At 43.6% G+C, this 21,642-nt stretch overlaps 1 protein-coding gene across 3 annotated transcripts in view; it reads right to left on the minus strand.

Moving 5' to 3' along the window:
* The window catches only part of ITPRID2 (ITPR interacting domain containing 2), a 109,473-nt gene that overhangs the window by 5,244 nt on the left and 82,587 nt on the right, over positions 1-21,642 (minus strand). For all 3 annotated transcript variants that reach the window (XM_063933328.1, XM_063933327.1, XM_063933329.1), the window contains 8 exons: positions 14,728-14,800; positions 12,042-12,130; positions 8,957-10,156; positions 6,661-6,738; positions 6,417-6,544; positions 3,710-3,860; positions 3,520-3,588; positions 2,171-2,581 (listed from right to left, as the gene is read on the minus strand). In XM_063933328.1, the coding sequence (XP_063789398.1) occupies positions 2,171-2,581; positions 3,520-3,588; positions 3,710-3,860; positions 6,417-6,544; positions 6,661-6,738; positions 8,957-10,156; positions 12,042-12,130; positions 14,728-14,800 (2,199 nt within the window). The remainder of the gene's footprint in view (positions 1-2,170; positions 2,582-3,519; positions 3,589-3,709; positions 3,861-6,416; positions 6,545-6,660; positions 6,739-8,956; positions 10,157-12,041; positions 12,131-14,727; positions 14,801-21,642) is intronic.

The following is a 21,642-nucleotide window of genomic DNA, read 5'->3' on the forward strand; positions in this document are numbered from 1 at the left end:
CATCTCAGTCACCCAGAGTGCTTCTCTTTCCAGGGAAACCAACTCCATTCTCATAGCAGTTTGGAAAAGTTTGTATACTGGGTATATAGAGGTTCAATAATTAAGAAACAAAACTAAACCAACTAAAGTCGAATTTTAGGCTAATGATGCTTTGGTCATTTTGGGAGCTCTCGGAATTTATAAGCAGGATATAGGGGGCAGATGTATTAAGCTTTGGAGAGTGATAAACTGGAGAGAGATAAAGTAACAGCCCATCAGCTCCTGATTGCCATGTTACAATCTGTATTTGAAAAATGACAGTTAGGAGATGATTGGCTGGTAGTTTCTCTTTCTCCACTTTATCAGTCTCCAAGGCTTAAGGGGGGTACACACGGAGCGATAATCTAAGCAATCTGACCAGATCGCTTAGATTTTCAGCAAGATCGCTCCGTGTGTAGCCCTAACAGCGATAGTGATGCGCAGCCCCGCACATCGCTATCGCTGCTGCTAGATTGGCCTGCATGCAGGCCAATCTAGCGGGTCGCTCACTTCCCCCGCTGGGTGAAGTGAGCGCCCCCCCCCACCGTCTCCCCCCGCACGCTCAGCACAGATCGCGCTGCAAACCTCTCCTGCATCGGCCCGTCTATATGAGCCTTAAGTACATCTGCCCTAATCTCCATTGTCCAGTGCAGTGTGCTTTACGGGTATAGCAATAGAACCATACTGGAACCAGCAAGCTCCATTAGTGTGCTATGCATGAAGACCATTCAAACTATAACGGACATCTTAAGGAGCATTAAGTGGTCAGAACAATTTAGTTAGTACAAGAGCCAATGTGCACGGTCAATCCAGAAAAAAAAAAAAAAACATGTACCCCCAGTATTACTAGGTTAGGCTTTGTTCCACGATTTTAACATGAAATGTCTGAACATTTTTTAAACAGGGGACATCTATATAATAAATCTAGAAAGGCACTGAAAGGAACACAGGCCAGCCAACGGCTTCCACCGACATGACCGAGAGACCAGCAGTGGAGAACCCTGCGCAGGCACAGGAGGCTGGTATTACAGGAGCTTGGGGTTTCAGTTTAAAAGGATGTGTCCGCTTTAAGAAATATTCCCAAATAACCCACCAGTACTTCATCATTCATTTTCTGATACCTCTTAAAGCTACTGGGCTTAGCAGCTTCTCTCTCTGATTTACAGAGAGGTGCCGAGACAGTCTGCCTGATCCAGTGTTGCCCACAAATCAATTTACCCCGCTTAGTGCAATTACGGCCGACTCAGTTGCGGAGAGAGATACAGTACTGATCAATCCGCTCCTGTCATTTTTAAAAACACAGGGCCAGATTTACTAAGCCTTAAAAAGTGATAAAGTGGAGGAGTGATAAGGTGCCACCCAATCAGCTTTTAACTGCCATGTCACGGGCCCTGTTTGAAAAATATCAGCTAGGAGCTGGTTGGCTGCTAGTTTATCACTCTCACTTTTCACGGCTTATTACATGTGGCCCACAGCCTGTAACATGACAGTTAGGAACTGATTGGTACTTTCCCTCTCTCTCCATGCTTTTATAACTCTCTCCCAGGTACTTTAACAGGTAACAGAATAAAAAGATTAATGAAACAATGCATTCATGGGCATACATGAGGCGCAAAAGTAAATATACAAGCACATGACCGAGTCTGCTACCAACGCAGTATTCATGTTTTCCAATATCCATGCCATACTTACCTACTCTCCCGGAATGGCCGGGAGGCTCCCGAAAATCAGGTGGCACTCCCGGCCCCCCCGGAAGAGTGGGCAAGTCTCCTGGCCGAGCCCCCACCACCCGCAACCGCCCGGCATCTCCTAACAAACCCCGAGCGGCATAGGTCAAAGTGGGCGGTCTGGGGGTCAGATGACACGATTTGCGTCATCCCGACCCCGCCCCCTGCCTTGCAATGCCAATATTAGCAGCATTGCTAGATAGGGGGCGGAGCCATGACGACGTGATCATGCGGCCACACCCCCAATCCCGCCACTAATCATCAGCTTCCACCTCGCCACGCCCCTGCTGCTCCGACCTGGCTGTCTCCTCCCGGAGGGGGCAGCCAGATTGTTGGTATGTATTATCCATGCATGGATAAGGTCGGTGACAGACCAATGTACTGCCGACAAATTGGTGACCCCAGTCTAAGAGTCCATGACCTACCTCCCGAATGACTTGTTGCAATTCTTTGTTTTCTTCTGGACTCCAGTGTGGACTCCCATCAGTCACAGATGGAGACGCTCTCTTTTCTTCAGGCTCCAATGCAAGACTTCCAGATTCCTCTGGCAATTCCATGATCTGACTGGCCCCGGCTCTGACAGGAGGGCTCGGTGTCAAAGTCACAGTAGCACAATACACCGCCTTGCTTGTGGGCGTTTGTGCTTTTGGTTGATCTTCGGAGATATTTGATGGAGCTTTCCGATTTTTAGAACGTGGCATGGAGCACACAGACGACGAATCAGAAGCTGCGCGAGACAAGACAGACTCACGACCTTCCGCTTCAGACTCCAATCTCATATCTTCAAGGCTCAACTCCGACTTCAGGTGAGTTTGCTCTCGAATCAGCTCAGTTACCTATGGAGGAAAGCAAGGAAGTACAACTCAATACGGATAGGTGACAAACGCAACTTCTGGTGATCTTTTCCATTGCTACTACTTTTAGAACACCTGGATAATACTCCTAGGAGAGAAGAGATGCCCTCATTCACCTATGCCCCATGAGTAATTTGACTAAGCCGCACCATATGTCCCATCACTCAATATTTTTACTGAATATGCAACTTTTCCACTGCTGAAAAGACCACGTTTGCGTATCTAGACTACCACTAGTGGAACGTCTGAATTTACACTGCCACAATTGTGAAACAAATACAAATTGTATGTCCCCTGTACACTACAATGCTGTTTGTATGCAGTTGTGGTGCAAAAAATAAAATAAAATAAAGATTCGAAAACTGGTTATCCATGGTGGCATTATCACCATATTGTGCAAAACAAAAGGGCACATCTGTATGTTTATGGTCACCACGATTGTTGTAGTGGTTAGAATTACTGCTTTGCAGCACTGAGACACTGTGTGGAGTTTGCATGTTCTCCTCCTGAGATTGCATGGGTTTTCTCTGGAAGCTCCGCTTTCCTCCCATACTGGCAGAGGGGTTTATTTAGCTTCAGAGGAAAAATAAATCGTAGGGTGCATGTGCTACATTGTACCAGCTATAGATTGTAAGCATCGACTGATATGAATGACTAAAATACTCTGTAAAGGCGTGTGGCATCCGTGTCATTAAATTATTCAGCCACTTGAATAATCAGAGTGTCCACTTTGCCATCTTCTTTGGTCACACTAATGGGGATGGGACCTGAAGTCCGATTTCCCAAGCTGAAGAAAGCCATGTGTTTTTGTAAAATTACCCTCTGGATTTTATAATCTACAGTGTCACCAAGATAATAGGGATGCTTCTTCTAGCATACTGGCTGCAAAATATTTGAGGTGTACGCAAAAATCATCTTACCGGTTCTAGGACATTCAAGGGAGATGAGAACATCAGGCCATCTGCTCCTACTCTTCCTCCATACATTCCCTACACAGAAAGGAGAAACATTAACACAAGGTATTTTAGTTTATTCTAAATTCAAAAATATTATACTGTAGTTCAAGCAGCTAAAAAAAAAAAAAAAAAAAGTGTTGTACTAAAATCGCACCATTGCCGACTGTCGTTGAAAGGGAGAGGAAACGTGAAAACTGCGAAGCTGCTCCTCGAGCGTCAGCAGTCGGTCATCTAACTGGAGCTCTAACTCCTGTAGTTCCATTCGCACAGAGTTCCGCAGGCCTTGCAGCTGATCAGCTTCATACCTGAAAACAGAAAGCAGCTTCTGTAATGATAGGAGTAAAATGATATCTGACCGGAGATCACAAAAATTCCTGCCGCTTCAAAGGCCACGGTTCTACCTAGTAACTAAGGAGGGAAGATGTACTAAGCAGTGCAACCAATCAGCATTAGCATACTGTAAAATTATACAGAGTAGCTGATTGGTTGCCATGGGCAACTTCTCCACTCTTTTCACTGCTTAGTATATCTTCCTCTAAACTCTGCTAGATGAACTAGGGGGGTAATTCAGACCTGATCGCTCGCTAGCGTTCTTTTCAGCGCTGCGATCAGAACTGCGTATGTGTATGCACAGCAATACGCAAGCGCGTTGCACGGGTACAAAACGGATCGTTGCTGTGCGATGGGTTTTACTAAGAATCCATTCGCACAGCCGATCGCAAGGAGACTGACAGGAGGAAGGCGTTTGTGGGTGGCAACTCATCATTTTCAGGGAGTGGTTGGAAAAAAGCGGGCGCATCCAAGCGTTTGCAGGGCGGGTGTCTGACGTCAACTCTGGCCCCGGACAGCCTGAAGTGAAGTGATCGCAGCGGCTGAGTAAGTCCTGGGCAACTCAGAAACTGCACAAACTGTTTTTGTACTGCTCGGCTGCACACGCGTTCGCACACTTGCACAGCTAAAATACACTCCCCGGTGGGCGGTGACTATACGAACGCAGGACTGCAAAAAACAGCTAGCGAGCGATCAGGTCTGAATTACCCCCTAGGTTTATATAGTCCTTCAAAAAGACTTATACAAACAATTGTTTAGTATATCTTACAGATGTATACTCCTACACCTCGCCTCAATACGCCATTCTAAATCTGTATACTTGCATATCAAGTTAATAATTGTGCATGATCATCGCAATAATTCTGTATTTATAGATTTTACACATGTACATGGATAGGAACGTTATGACGAAGGGGTGAACAACAAAGCAAAAGACGGCATTGATTTGTCTAGCAACCCACAGGAGTCACAGGAATTACTTTGACACAGTTGAGTACAAAGATGAAAATGAATTTGCTCGATCAATATCAATTTTAATTAAACAATCTCTCCTAGGAAAATCTTATATTCCTGTTTAATCATTTTGCTGTGGAAGTTTCTCACCCCTGTGCGGAGCCAATTTGGGCACTTACTGGGCTTGTCACATTACATCAATATCAGAGAAAGAAAGATGCACACAGCCCCACATAGATTATTCCTTGGCTTTTTATAGAATTCCAGTGATGGTCCCCATTGACTGTAGAAGCCAGGCACTATAACACTCATTCACCATTCCTAGGGTGCTAAAGGTTTTCTGTAGTGTAGGGTATTATGGTCTGGTGATCATACAGAGCCACATCATTCGTAACAGGGGACTCCCCTCTAGCAAATGCGGGTACACAAGTTTTTTGAAGCAAGGATGAGGACTTCATTCACACTTCAGAGGTATATGTGCAGAACAAATGGTGTAATGGTTAGCATTTGATGTCACAGCACTGAGGTCATGGGTTAAAATTATACTCTGGCCCGGTGTGGAGTTTGTATATTCTCCCCATGCTTGTGTTGGTTTCCTCCCGCAATCCAAAAATATACTGGTAGGTTAGTTAATTGGCTCCCAATGAAAAAAAGGAAACCAAGCTATTGTACGCGTACATGTGGTAGGGAATGTAGATTGTAAGTTCCACTGGGGCAGGGACTGATGTGAATGGACAAATATTCTGCACTATATAAGAAGAAAGAAAAGAAAAGAAAAAAGAAAAGACAGAAAGGTGCAGGATGAGTCCCACTCGTTCTTAGCACTAAAAGGGTGTTTGTCCTAATCAGCTGCACATTACCAATTGTCCTGTATATAAAAATCAGTACAGAACCAATATGTAATCTGATACAGTATAATTATGGTGTGCAAAGTGCATTGATATAATGTCTCCTACATGTCATATCCTAGTTTATATGCAAGTTTATTGTTCGCCATTATCTGTGATCCCCGACTGATTTGAAATGCGTCATCATTGATTTGAACTTATAGGAGCATTCTCGTGTGATTGGAGAAGAGTTTGTCTTTAAAATGCTGCAGCAATAGGACAATGCCAACAGTGCTTTACCACCTCTTACCCCAGCATATTGGGTACAGGATGCAGACAGCAATTTCATCTGTCAACATTTAGTAAGACATACCACATAGTGACCTTTTAGATTTTCCCAATAAAAATACCAGCTGTCCGATCTCACTTGTGGCATATGAAGTAAATTGTGACTCAAGGCTGCCATTGAGTACGCCCCTGTGAGGAAGACTGCCGTGCACAAATGGGACACGCGAGCGTCGTAGAGGCGCACTTAATGTGCGTGGCTCCATCTGTATGTAACATGTAGAGACGCCACAGCCAAAATTACTAATGTTCAACATGGAAATATACAGCCTGCCAGGTTAAATACCAGATATACATCAAGTATATTGTGTGAAAAGTAAAAACGCCCTTGTAACGTAATCTCACAAAACAGCCGTAGCCTTAAACTACAGGAGAAACATCCTACAGTTCGATAGATAGGCTTACCTCTCATCTTCTGTCAGGTGCTGATAAACCATAGTCTGCTGCCGTAACATATTAAGCTCCAAGTCCATCATTTGTGAGCGGAACAGATTTAAGCTTCTTCTCATTATTTGTAGCTCCTGGAAAGTATTCTGAAAAAAATAAATAAATATATATATAATAATATTTATTATATATTTACCAACACAGAGAAATACTTACAAAAAAAACCCCCACACTAAGTAACCTTGGTCATGGAAGAACTCACTTCATAAAGAGATAGGATGGACGATCTCTGGGTGCCGTAACTACCAGCTGTCATGTCATTTCCCCGCATTACAGGATGCTAAGGGGAAAAAAACCAAAACCCAACAACGTCCGTTTGCCAGTTAAATAACATGTAATACACAACATACAATACATGCACAAACAAAGTAAAACCCTGTTTAGCAGTATCTTTTTCTTGGCAGTTATTGCATGGGGTCTGTCATCTGGTTTTCAAAGCTACGTAATCAACTTGTGACTTCAAAACTGTGAGCACATTATGGGTTATACAGTAAAAAGTAGACTACATTTAAATGTCCAGGGTGTTATTCTGAGAGTTAGCGTAGGGGTGTGGGATCATTAACCTAAAGAGCTCGACAATCAAGAGAAAAGTACAGCGCTGCGGCTTAGGCATGACCATGGCAGGCAGAGTACAATGTAAGTAGGGGATGTTGAGGTCAATGTGCTGAAAGTACTGCATCACTTTTTTGTTGTAGATTTTTTTGGCTTTAAATCAATAAGAAAAAACCCCCAAAACTATCTGGAAAACTTTGTGCAGTACCATACATTTTTGATAAAATGCACTATTCTTGTACATTGTTACGGATTGGATTGGTGCTTTATGTTGATTATGCGAATCATTAAGACAGACCACTAAAAACATATTATAGTTTACAAAATTGTATTCGATGGATTCACTGCATACTATAGAGGCAGACCAAGAACTATTATGTGCTAAAGCGGTTTACCCCCCTCCCCTGACCAGCATAGCTTAGACTCAGGAACCCACTGTACTCATCCCTCCATCATGGGACAAGCCACTCGTACTGTTAGTATTCATCAGCTTCCTACATCTGAGGAAGCCGCTGATTACTATAAGAGCGGCGGTGAAACGCGTTAATATCAGTGCACTGATTCTCATCGTTGGGACAGGGAAGACTAGTAGCTGGGAGGCAAGAGACTCTAAATGATCGCACATAACATTGTGGAGCTGGAATGGCTAATTTTAAACAATGCATAAAACTCAAGCATGCAGAAGATGTATTGAGAGTTTATATGGACTATGCTAACAATTTGGACATACAGTAGAAACAAATAAATTCATCCTGGCAGACTAACATATTGTCATTACTAATCTCCCATCATATTCTGTAGACAGACTAATCAATTATACTAAACTGTGGATTCAGTTGCAGACAAACAACGAATACTATTCACTATCAGCATTTCCAAAAATAAAAAAAAATAAAAAATTAGGATGTTGATGTTTATCTAAACATACCGAAAATTCTCATATAATATTGCCAAACTAGAGAGACCACTACTAATTTTACTCAGGATTGTTTTGTATGTTTTTTATGTACTGTATGCATCTTTAGCCATATAGCTTTTAGTGTATATGATAATCTTAAGCTCGTGTAATCATTTTTATCCTGCTAAACAGCACTTCCTAAGGAATTCTTTTTCCATACTTTTCTTCTTTCGGATTCTAGGAGGGATCGGCAGCCCCTCATACTGGAAGCAGCAGTTATACACGTTTGTATATACGACTAATTATTAAGATTAACACCCAGGTGTGTGTTTCTCCAAAGGTCCATACACACTGGGCGTTTTTGCCCAGCGTATATGCACAGCGATGATCGCGGACATCGCTGGGCTGAAAAGTGCTCAGTGCATACACACTGAGCGCTTTTCCCCGCTGCCCAGCGATGTCAGCGGGTGTGAGCTGCTTTCCATAGCAGGACGCTATGAAAAGCCGCTCACCCCGCCGTTCATCTACTAATACCAGTCGATGAACGGCATCTGCCAGGGATGATGCGGGAGCGCGCATCAGCGCTCACCGCTTGGCCATACACACTGGCCGGTTTTGAGCTGAAAGCAGCTCAAAACACCAAAAGTGAGCTGCTTTCAGCTCAAAATTGCCCAGTGTGTATGGGCCTTTAGATACTGTATGTACCTTCTCTCTAAAAGCCATTAGATGCTGCTTCCCACCTATCGAAATGTGATCAGGCTCTTCCCCCCCCAAACCACTGAACCTTTTCTGAAAACGACCCCCTATACTAGGGCCTAAACTGCACCTTAGCTACGGTCAAGTACTCCTTTACTCTACTCTTCTCAGCACCACTCTTTTTCATCACTAGAGTGTAAGCTCACAAGCTCGGTCTGCCTCCACCTTTTTTCAGAACTGTAATTTACTATTCCACATTGTATGTGGTTGTAAAGCAGTGTTGCACCTTACAAATAAATACTGCTGCCTCCTAGTACAGCCGTAAAGTTACCCACATTCAGTCCTCTATTACCTGTGAAAGATTTTGCAGCGAGCTTCGGATATCGTGTAGTACTCTGCGCAGCTGCATTTCAGTAGTGGATGGAGGAGAGCTTATATGTAGAGAACAACCAGAACACGAGCGGTTAAGCGATCCATAGGCAAATCGCTGATTAAGCGGACAAGAGAATGGGGACATCATAGAACCACAGGACGCGCCAGAAAAGTTAGGAACGCTGTGCGTGCTCCAAGTTCTTGCATGCTCACACAAAGGCCGGTCGTGCCAGTCAGACTGTAGGGAATGGAGGGAGCAGGAGGAATGTGACCTGTGTGATGGGGCATTCACAAAACAGGATGATTGTGGTCTGTGGCTTTGCTCTTCGGCTGTTTGCCCTGAAGCACTTTTCTGGACCTCTTTTGTGTCCGTTACAGGACGCCTGATAACTGTATATTTACTGGTAGTGTTTACTTCCCCTGTTTGTTCCGTATAGTCGTCGTCCTCCTCCGGTGTGTACTTGTAGGAAAACGAAGGAGGGCTGCACACAGTTGCTTTGCCGGAATTTAAGACAATGTTTACTTTGGACACCACCCTCACTGGACTTAACAGTGCAGAGGGCAGCGACTGAGTCCTTCTGAGCGGGTAACCAGAGTTGGAGTACTTGTGTCTCCGTTTTAATAGGTCTTTTGAGGTGATGCTGCTGCGACCAGTTCTGCTTCCTGCTAGGTCAGAGGAACCAAATACTTTCTTCTGTGCCCTCCGTAATGCCACATTAACCCGATCCAGAGAACGGGAATCCACATTATCTACATCAGAAAAGCGATCATAATCTGGAAAACTGTCCATCTCTGATATATGATGAGTGGTGTAAGGAACGGCTTCACATTCACTGTTTGTTTCCAATTCACTATCAGCCGTACATTCCTGCTGTAATTCAGAATCTTCTTCGCTGATGTCCTGAGTATTGTCTAAGACCAAGTTAAGGCTCTCGCTAGAATGTCCCTCCTCATTTTGACTTTCAGCCTTTACAATGTCTAGAGTTAGTTCTTTTTCTCCAAAAAACACTCTTCTTTCCATGCCAACAGGTGTTAGGTACTCATCATCGATGTCAAAGTCAATGGATTCCCTTTGATCAAGTGCCAGTGGTGTCCGTAAGTCTTCTCCTATAGACGTTACCGTTGTTTCACTGTCACAACTGTCCGCACTACTTCCCATTGCCTGCAACGAGTCTTGAACCTATCAAACAAGAGAGAATGGATCACACCCACTTTATGCCAAAGAAGATCTACACAAGTAAACAAAAAGGTTAATCATATATATCTTATGAGAAAAAGGCCTCGACGTAGGGATCCGGGTCTCTAGGTCGACAGGTCAAAAGGTCGACATGAGTTGTTGTTTTTTATTAATTTTTTTTTAACTTTTTCATACTTAACGATCCACGCGGACTATGATTGGGAATAGTAACCTAAGCGAAGTGAACCATGCAAGGGGACACTGTGCACTAATTGTGGTTCCTAGTCACTGTACATAGAAAACACCAACATTTCTCAAAAACTCATGTCGACCTTTTGACCTCGAGAGCCTGTTGACCAATAGTGGTCGACCTAGACACTGTCGACCCCATGAACCATACCCCTCAAAGTGATAAGCTTCCAATGTCACAATATTCCCATCCGATTTCTGCGAATGCTTTATCAAGTGGTAAATATATGGACATGTATGAATATTTGTACAAGAATTTAGCTTCAACAATCTCCATAAATACAGAATATGAACCTATAGCGTTTGCTGAAAACTGTTTAATTTCCTGTCCTCTGTATTTAACGTAACGGTCTAGAAAAGGGACACACGGGTCTATTCATGAGGCAGTGAAAAAAAAGTGGAGGGGAATTGAGCCAGTGGAGAAGTTGCCCATGGCAACCAGTGTTGAACTAACATTTATAAACTGCTTTCTTTTTTAGTTATACGTAGCTGTTGTCATGGGCAACATCTCCACACTTTTCACTGCTTCGTGAATAGATGCTATTATGATGTTGGTGCCAATTACTAGACTGGAGAGTGCAGTTTCTAATCCCTTATTTCACTTAATTATAAATGAAGTTTCTATTACAGGTAGAAAGTTAAGCAACCTAGGGAATATGCCTCTGGCCTTTTCATAAAGGAAAAAACCTCGACATACAGGATATTTGCCAGTCATAAGAGAATTCCCCTACCTATATAATGCATTCATGCCCATTGTAGCGCATCAATATGATTATATATTCTATATCACACTTATTATATGCACATACACTTACTATAAACATCAGAATAATGTTTTAGAATTGGTAACCCAAATGTTTAATTGGTAAAACTTATGTGATTCATTTACAAATATTGTTGATGGCCATGTTAAGACATCCAGTTTTCTCTTTTAAAGACACATCTGAGGAAGTCCTGACTGACGAAACGCAATGGTTGATTGTTGCTAGTTTAAAGTAGGATAAATCGGCTGTTCCCATAAAAGGGACCACAGCTAGACCCACAAAAAGACCAGACATATGTGATGTAAGAACTGTTTTAACCATTTATGTTTTTTAAATAAAACAATCAGAAATTGGAAAGAAATTGGTAGGAGTGTCTAATTTTAGAAAATTCTCAACGTGGGCCATTTCTGAGAAAGGAATAAGATCAGTACGAGTTGGCCAATACAAACCGGTCCTTGGACCATTAAAGTATTAAGCACTCCTCAGGGGTGTAGTATGGTATGCCAGCGGCCGGGCTCCCGGTGGCCAGCATACTGGCCCCGGAATCCGGACCGCTGGCATACCGTCAGCTGGGCGAGCGCAAATGAGCCCCTTGCGGGCGGCTACGCGTGCCACACTATTCTCCCTTCAGGGTGGTTGTGGAACCCCAATAGGGAGAAAAGGTGTCGGTATGCCAGGTGTCGGGATTCCGGCGCCGGTATACTGTGCACCAGGATCCCAACAGCCGGCAAACTGAAGGCCACCTTTCCTCAGGACCAACATACACGTATTGGGTTACAGCTGTAAGCAAGGATATATAAAAATCTGCATAACAGATTACAGAAAATTGAACGGTCGGAGAATACACTATGCAAATGAACAAAACGAATGCTTACTGGGAGGGAATTTAAGAGGCAGTCACCAGACGTGTCTTCTGCAAATCCACTGCTATCGGAATGCTGGCTTGCTGTTCTTAGCAGATTATCTGTACGGATGGAAAGAAATCTTATTCAGGCATCACAATATATATATATATATATTTTCCATTCAGGGAAAGACGCTCAGTGCAGGAATTACATAACAAATCTTGAATGCTCAGGATGTATGGTACGCCAGCATTAACACTCCCTTCATAATAGAGGTTACTTTTTTGGGGATTACTTTAGAAAAAAAAGAGATAAGGTTGTTTCCTCTGAACAGTGGTAGTCTAGGCCAGTGGTTCCTAACATCGGTCCTCAAGTACCCCCAACAGTTCATGTTTTCCAGGTCACCTAGCAGTTGAACAGGTGTATTCATTACTCAATGACATTTTAAAAGACCCACAGGTGGAGCAAATTATTTCACTTGCAATCCTGTGAGGAGACCTGGAAACCATGAACTGTTGGGGGTACTTGAGGACAGAGGTTGGGAACCACTGGTCTAGGCAAACAGTTCCCAAACTCTGTCATCAAGGAGCACCAAATGTACAGGTTTTAAGTATATCCATGCTTGGTCACAGGTGACAATTAGTACCCCAGTCAATTTGATTATACCATATGTGCGGAGCCATGGACATACTTAAAACCTGGACTGTTAGTGATATTTGAGGACAGTGTTTAGGAACCCCTGGTCTAGGACATAGGGCCAGGTACTAGTATCCTACAGCACCGTATACACTGCAGACACAAAGGGCGGGATTGAATGCTTTTCACCCCTTTCCACGCTCATTCTGTTCCTGCCCTCAGGGACGTTGTATCATTATTTCAGCTCGCTACCCCCGAAGTAGCGAGGCACCCAACCCTTTACACAGCTAAACCTGATTACTATGGGCGCAATATGCGCGATAACGGAGATCATTTTAGAAAGGAAACTGGGCGTGATATATCATTTGAATCTCACCCACCGGGAGGTTATCTTATTTTGTAGAGAGAGACTGATGTAAATCAGCTGGTACATCATTATCCAACCTAGGTTTCCACCTAGGGCCCAGTGGGCAATGAGGAAGCCCAGCCAGTAACTTGTTTAGGGCTCCTCTGGAGTCTTAAGCAGACTCTGGGTGCAAACAGCAAATTCCTAGAGATACTTTAATTGGCCAGGTGTAAGTATGCAGAGCAATTAGTCGCCCATACCACAATAGAGGGGCTTTTACTATTCCTGGCCCACAAATTAAGGAAGTAAAAATAAATAAAAGGCTCTACATACTGCAAAACAAAAACTTACTTCAAGTCCTCTCATTAAAAAACAATCAAAAGTGTGTATGTTACTGCAAGGCTTGATGCACTTATAACCAGTTAGACCGAGTGTATACTGGAACTCTGTGCTGGCAATATGGGAGAAGTGAGACTTAAATTCATGAAGTCAGCTTTATATATCATAGACACTGATTTACATATTGCTCATTTCAGATAGCGTTCAGCAGTCCCAACACAAACGGCTTAACCGGAAGTGGTGACTGAAGGAACAAGGAACAGACAATAGGATACTATGGAGGAGACGTATCAAGTCTTGGAAAGAGGAAGTAGAGAAGCTGCCAAAGCAGCCAGTTCCTGTCATTTATCTGTGTCAGCTGAAATTACAGAAGCCAATTATTTGCTTCGGGCAACTACTCCACTCTCTCCAAGGCTTGGTACATCTCCCCTTATGGCTCTGCAGAAAAACAGCAAGACAGTGGCTGTGTATGAACACACATGGGGGTACATTTACTAAGATGGGAGTTCTATTTCAGACGGGATGTTGCCCATAGCAACCAATCAGTTACCAGGTATCTTCTAGCAGGTGCTAGATAAATGAGAAGTAGAATCTGATTGGTTGCTATGGGCAGTACGGATGGTCTAATGGTTAGCATTCCTGCCTCACAGCACTGAGGTCATGGGTTCAATTCCCACCATGTCCCAACTGTGTGGAGTTTGTATATTCTCCCCGTACTTGCGTGGGTTTCATCCGGGTACTCCGGTTTCCTCCCACAATCCAAAAATATACTGGTAGGTTAATTGGCTCCCAACACACACAAAAAAAAAATTAACTCTAGCATAAATTAGCACGTGTACATGTGGTAGGGAATATAGATTGTAAGCTCCACTGGGGCAGGGACAGATGTGAATGGCCAAACTATTCTCTGTAAAGCGCTGCGGAATATGTGTGCGCTATATAAATAACTGGTAATAAATACATAAATAAATATGGGCAACATCCCATCTTAAATAGAACTCCCATCTTAATAAATTTACCTCACACAGTGCGAATGGAAGGAGGAAACAAAACAATTAAATAAATGCATATAAAAACACAATCTGACCTAAAATGTATTCAAAAGGTACTGAAATAGCAGTATGGAAAGCAGTGCTTAGGGCTGGACTCAGTGTTGACTGCCATATTACCAGTGTAGGAATGGAAGTGGGAGAATGTTAATAAAACATAACTAACAGTTGCAGGTTCAGGACTATTTCACCACATAATCTACAATGCAGCAGTTATTACAATCTTTTCGTGTCTAAGGTCAGTCACAGCCACTGGAGCCAGACTGCTCTTCCAGCTTCACTTTCTCTACACGGCAATGATCACACAAACTGCGGCTGCAAAGTAAAACGGTACAAAGCTTCTTACCTTTGCCGATTTTTTCTGACGCCATCCGACATATGGGCGGAACTTGGTGAGGTTCCTCCTCTGTGCTCTGCAACTAGAGACAAAAAAACCCCAAAGTCAGTCAGTCACAAGGGGCGACCATGTACACACAGAGCCCCATTGCAGCTATATTTAAACATCTCAGAACGTGGCAGCCAAGATAAGTGTGTCAGTGCTGTGCAGAAATAATAATATCTCCATGGCGAAAGCCACTAGCAACAAACCTCAGACCTCGAACAGCCCACATACATGTGACAAATGCTCAGCACTGCTTAAAATGTAACCATAGGATAGAAAATAATAAATAAAAGCTGCACAATGCTTCCCAAAATCACAAAGGAAGTACCTCGTGACATTTATTAAACATAGAAGTCCGTTGTAAACAGCAGTTACTGAAAACATGAATCACTCCCTGGTTTCCTGTGCTGCAAACGGAGGTAGTACAATAGTTTGGCAGCTGTAATAGACCTTAAGGTAAACATCCATTGTGGGCAGTAAAAGCTTTCAATCTGCCCCATGTAGTGTTTAAATAATTGACTTCTAGTGGACAAAAAAAATAATCGTACACAGAACATAACTTATGTGGGGCTAATCAGGGTGTGAGGCACAGAGGAGACCCTTTCGTTTTTGGATTTAGAAACGGTTTCAGAGACACAGAACTGCCCAATGCAGCTATTTTTTTGTTGTTGTGTTTTGTTTTGTGTAAGAGGTTGAAATGGTGTATACTCATTATACTGTAGCTCAAATCAAGATCAGCTCAATTTACTTAAATGTCTCCTCATATTTAAAAGTAAGCCATAAAACCATGCAGCACAAGTACAGGGAACACGTCAGCCTAAACACACGGATCCAGTGTGTACAAGTAACACGCAGAACGGAACTTAAATGACGGATATTCAGTCTCTCGTGGGAAGCAATAATGGCCACTATTTGGGTAGGGAACATGCATGACACCTATCTTTGGTGTTGATTCAATTCAATGCGAAGTGAATAGTGCTGGGAAGGAGGTCCAGGAGCTAATTAATTCAGCGTGCTGTTAAGTCCAACTACATAATTTCTGCAAGGGGGGTGAGCAGAACGCCAACAAAACTTGGAGGGAGATAAAGTGGACGGAGATCAAGTACGAGCCAATCAGCTCCTGCCATGTTACAGGCCGTGTTCGAAAAATGACAGGAGCTGGTTGGTACTTTATCTCAGTCCACTTTATCTCTCTTCAAGGTTTAGTATACAGACCCCAAAGTCCACAATGCTGTTTTGAGCCTTAGCGCAGCGCAAACACCATCGCACCAGGTACTTAAGTCGGAGAATGCCTATATTTGCGACTAACCACCTGATTTAAAGGCGCAAGTACTGGCATTCTCATACATAACAGCGATCTGAATTTAATTGTTCCGAGACCGCCTTCCCGGTACTACTCGCTTTGCAATGAATTGAAATGACCCCTCTGTATAAGGCATACACCGGAGGATCAGCTCCCCATACTTCAGCAAAGCTCTGCATACAATCCGGTAGTGATTGTCTGATGTCTGCACTGCATCACTGCACTCCGGATGTAACTGCTCTGGGAGACAGTCAGGACACCTGATGCCTGACCGCGTACTGTGTCACCACTTTCTATAGAGTATGCCATGTAGTTCTATGTACAGCTATAACAGTATAGGAGCAGCGTTCTTGATATGTGAAAAGTGCTGCATCTAGACTAAAATTTCCACTATAAAAAGGACACAACCAGATAGCACTAAGGACAGGTGGTATTACAAGCAGAAGTATGGCTGCAGGGGGTTTGTGCATATTAAAAATTGCCATTTGAAAAAAAGATAGGCACAGTTTAAAAGGTACTTATTTAGCGTACCTGCATAAGCCATCTACGTACGTGGATGAAAACCAGGGATGTGCAGTCAGAGGAGGTAGTGCCTCCCCCGTCATAATGACTGAAGTAACAGCAAAGAAGATATTTATAACACGTTCTGTGTCATAATTATCTTCTTTGCATTTTTCTAATCCTATTTGCTGTAGAAACACAGCCAACTGTGGGTGGGAGGCAGCTGGGAGCGCTGCCTCACACTGACAATGTTAAAGTGTCTGAGCAGGGGGAGGAGCCAAATGGAGGGCAGGAAAAGCCCATTGAAAAAACATGGAGTAGAGGCACAAGCAGATCTGCCTCAGTGACAGGGGCATGCCTGCATCCCACTTCAGAGCCCGCCCCTGTCAGTGAGGCAGATTTGATTGGTCAGCGCGTCCAGCACTGAGCAGTGACTGTTTCCTGCTGTCACTGTAGAGTGGGGATGTCTCTCTCCCTCTCCAGGTGCAGCAGAGTCTGCAAAGCAGGGAGGCGTTCTCCCTGCTCTGCTACTCTGCTGGTGTCCGTGTGCGCTGCTGCCCTCGTCCACCCACCTTCCTCCACTGGTGAATGCTGCCACGAACCTGCAGTATGTCTCAGCTCTAGTAACAGAAGTGATCCCGGAGCCTCAGGAAGCTGATGCTGTGTGTGTGTCTCCCGTATACAGGTCACATGACTGGTGCTGAGCAGTCACGTGACCAGGAAGACAGAGATGGTGAGTCCAGCTGTCTATATGGGGGCACAGAGTGTGTGTGTGTGTGTGTGTGTGTGTGTGTGTGTGTGTGTGTGTGTGTGTGTGTTGGAGCACAGTGTGTATGTGTGTGTGAGACCTCAGTGTGGTGTGTATGGGAGCACAGTGAGTATATGGGAGCACAATATATATGTGGGTGTGTGTATAGGGCCACAGTGTGTGTGTGTGTGTGTGTGTGTGTGTGTGTGTGTGTGTGTGTGTGTGTGTGTGTGTGTGTGTGTATATAGGGACCTGACTGCTCGCTAGCAGTTTTTTTTTGCTATTAAGGCATGCCAAAACGGTTACCCTGGAGTATTTGGCAGTGTTTGCCTCTCATACTGTGTAGGTCATTTGCACTTTCTACATTATTGTCCTAAGTAGTAGTAACTTCACCCTAACTGCAATCCACGCCTTTCAACCTCCTTAAGACCCCACTACAGTAGTCTGTTAAGGTTACTAAAGGATGTCACCTCTCCACTCATAGCCATGGCTGAAATACAGAAAGGAGGAGCTGAAAGACCAATCAAAAACTGCAATACAGGGGTCTGTGACTGGTCCTTCAGCTCACTTTTTTGAGAGAGATCAAGTGAAGTTGAACACAGCAGCCAACCAGCACAGTTTATGAAACAATAGTCAGAAGCTTATTGGCTGAAAGGTTTAACGTCTCCACTTTAGCGCTCTCAAAAGATTTGATACATTTCACACCAAGGACTCTTATGAGCCAGCATTGCCCTAGGGAAAAATGCTGCATGCAGCATCCCCTGGGGGCAGCCTTAAGAAAATAAGGTTCTTTCTGTGGTTGTAGAGTCTTAAGTATTTCTCAAAACATACTGTAATATTCCAAAATCCCTGAGACTTTTCCCCGCTGTAAAATTACATCACAATACTTAAATGGAGAATAGAGAATTTAAACAAAAATATAATGTACACAGTATAACCACAAGATGGCAGTATCCACCGGGGTGAAGGCTTTCTGTTTCCTCTATCCAGTGAGAAACCAGCAGATGGGAACATTTCCAAGCGGTAAACAAGTTTTGAAAAAAGTATTAAATCCTATTGCATTACCAGGAAGAACAAAAATCCAGCATGCTGGGTACAGCTACACCTCTAATTACTTCATGTACAACACCAACCTCAAAAAAAAAGTTTTTAAATATTACAGATAGTGATCCAACTGCAAATCGAAAAAATGCCCCGAGATAAAAAAGTTTTTAAAATGGTCATGTAAATTTATGCCTCTATAGATCATGATTATGCCTTTTTCTGATATGATCGGTGATGAACCTAGAAATATATATTATATGGATGGTGTAGAGAACAAGTATATGGAAAATGAAATATATGCGCACCTAGGTTACTATGAGAAACCTCAATGAATTGTCTGTAGTCATTATCCATGTAGCAGTCAATTATATGATTCTCATTAACAACAATTAATGATGTAACGAGCCTTATGGTTATGTTTTTATTATATATGTGACTATACATCTGTTTTTATTATGTATATTCTTTTTATTTAGGTGTTATCAGTATTGTATAACCCATTTGCGGTAAATGCATGTAAACTGCTAGTTGAAGCATTTTTTTTGCTGACACAAATTACTTCAAATTATTTATACCACCTGTGTCAATCTGTGATGGGGTATATATGGAGCTAGATGACGTCTGACAAGCCAGCCTCCTGACGAAGTATCTACGAAACGCGTTGGGGCGGAGCTTGCCAGACATGTGTGCTCGTTCTCACTTGGCTTCCATCTCCCTGTGTCCGTCGTGAGTGGCCAGACGGGTTCGGCTTACCGACGCGGTGTATGGTCCCGCTTTCTGCACACAGCGGTGGAGGTTTGGATGGATGGTTGGATGGTTATAAACTGGCCCAAAGAGTGGGTCAAATTCGGTACGAGAATACCTTAACCTGTGATGTGTGTTTTTAATGATGCATTCATAAAATAAAAAAGATCTGCACTATGGGCGCATTCTCCTAAAATTCTTTTTCCAGACATTTTTGCTCAAAGGGATTCTGAGCCCCTGGGGAATTGCTGCGGTGTCCATCGCACCAGTGCCAACAGTCCAATGGATGATCACCGGTGAACTGTAAACGATTAAATTGAAAAAACACCAGCGCACCGGTACATCGTTTTTTCCAGTATATATACACATATACATACACACATACATAAATACATATACACACACATATATATATATATATATATATTTTTTTTCCGCCAATTCTTTTTTGGCAATGAATGGGCTAATTGACACTTTCTCCTCTAAACACCAGAATGAATGTAAGAAAGAAGGATGAGGGAGGAAGCGGGGGGTCAGTAGGAATTTCCCACTGTTATGTGGGTCACTGTCTGATCCTGCGGAACTCCGTCAGCGATCAGCCACAGGACACTTCAAGTTCTGTGTGTGGCTTGGCGGGCCGGAGGACAGGACAGCGCAGGATGGGCGGGCGTGAGGGAGCGCGGTGTGACGTTAGCACATCATACCGCGGCCAGGAACACAGCACAGGGCAGCCAGAAGCCCACACGGCGGGCAGGAGGGAGCGCGGTGTGACGTCAGCACGTCACATCGTGAGCTGGACGGGGCTGTGTCTCGGCAGCGCGACTGTCCATTACCCCCAGAAATTTCATTTTTACCCCATTTGGGGTAATTTACCCCTGTTCCCTGTCCACTGTGTTAGAGGGACTTCTTTGCTATCCACATTATATGAACATGGCCGTTTTAACTACTGTCCATCATAGGTCATTGGTTACATGCACTCTTTCAATTGTTGCAGACTGTTAGATAAGTTTTCATAGAGCACATCCAGACATCACCCACCGAGCAGAGGGACAGAGAGCCCTGCTCAAAAGCCAACAATCTATTACTATCACACGGGTCCGATGCATGCATTAGCAATGGAATGTTGAAGAACAAAAGACCTTTTACACTTACAGAATTCAGGGCTCCGCTCTATAGTTCTAAGTAAACATAATTTCTACAAAACAAATCAGCAATAATCCAGCTCACATAGGTACCCATCACACTTCAAGGCTTTTCCAGCGGCCCTCACACATGCCATCATTTCTCAGCTGTCACGTTCAGGACCTTCCAGTCTGCCAGGCTACACTTATCAGAGCATTACCTGCTTCACAGAACAAAACCTGCCTCTTGACCGGAATGAAAAACTGCAGTGTAAATATGCAATTTGTATGGAATTGTCAAATAGTCCATACACTTAAAGTTATTTCAAACAAAAATAAAAGTAGTGGATTCAGGAAGTACTCCAGTTTGGCAAGATCCCCTTAGCCAATGTAAGTACTGGCTCACAGGGGAAATTTATTGCGGCTTGGAGAGTGATAAAGTACCAATCCGCTCTTGTCATTTTTCAGGTAAAAACATCACTAGTTTGATTGGCCATTTTACATGGGTCAAAAAAAAAAAAGAGCAAAAAAAAAAAAGGGGGTGTATATCATACCATATCATGACAATCCAGTATTAATCTCCCCCTCCACACCCTCCTCTTCAATCACTTTGTCACACAGACTCTGCTTCTCATTCCCATGACGGAATTTTAAGTTGCTCCCCCACAACTTCTCCTGTGCTCTTCCTAAACTATAGAAGGTCTCCTCTCACCGTCAGACCATCCCCCAACCTCCAATGAGACAAACGCCCCTTCAAAACTCTATTATTTGCTAAGGCCTGCCTGATCACTGCATGACAACTACCAACCGACCCACTAACCTACCCACTTAGATCACCCCTGGCCTGACCAATACTCCCACCTGTCCCATTTAGAATGGGAGCGCTCTGTTTATCACCTTTTTAGCTCACATAATTATGCAGAGGTATGCTGTCTGCCTTGCCATTTTGTAACCATCGACCCCAGTGGCTCCCTTATACCCCTTTTCCACCCGAGTACCGGGTCCGATCCAGGATGTTTAACCCGGCTACAACCTGTGTCGGCCCTGCCGGTTCCACTGCACTTCGACGCGGGTTATTCCCGGGTCGGACCTGTTTCCACTTAACCCGGGTAAGCTCTGTAAAAGCTATTGATGTCACTTGTTACTCAGGTCTGAAAACACGGGTAATGACCGTTTCCACTGCACAATTATCAACCCGTGTTGAGCAGTTTCCACTTACTAAAATCCCATGTTGACGCGCGCCCCCGTGCAAAAACACAGGTAAATTTAGCTAGTGGAAAAGGGGTATAACTCATTCCTCAAAGTCCCCCAACGGTTCATGTTTTCCAGGTCACCTAGCAGGTGTGCAGGTGTACAGGTGTATTCATTACTCACCGATACATTTTAAAAGATCCACAGGTGGAGTTAATTTATTTCAC

Source organism: Pseudophryne corroboree, chromosome 7 (assembly GCF_028390025.1).
Source record: "Pseudophryne corroboree isolate aPseCor3 chromosome 7, aPseCor3.hap2, whole genome shotgun sequence".
In the NCBI taxonomy this organism is placed as follows: Eukaryota; Metazoa; Chordata; class Amphibia; order Anura; family Myobatrachidae; genus Pseudophryne; species Pseudophryne corroboree.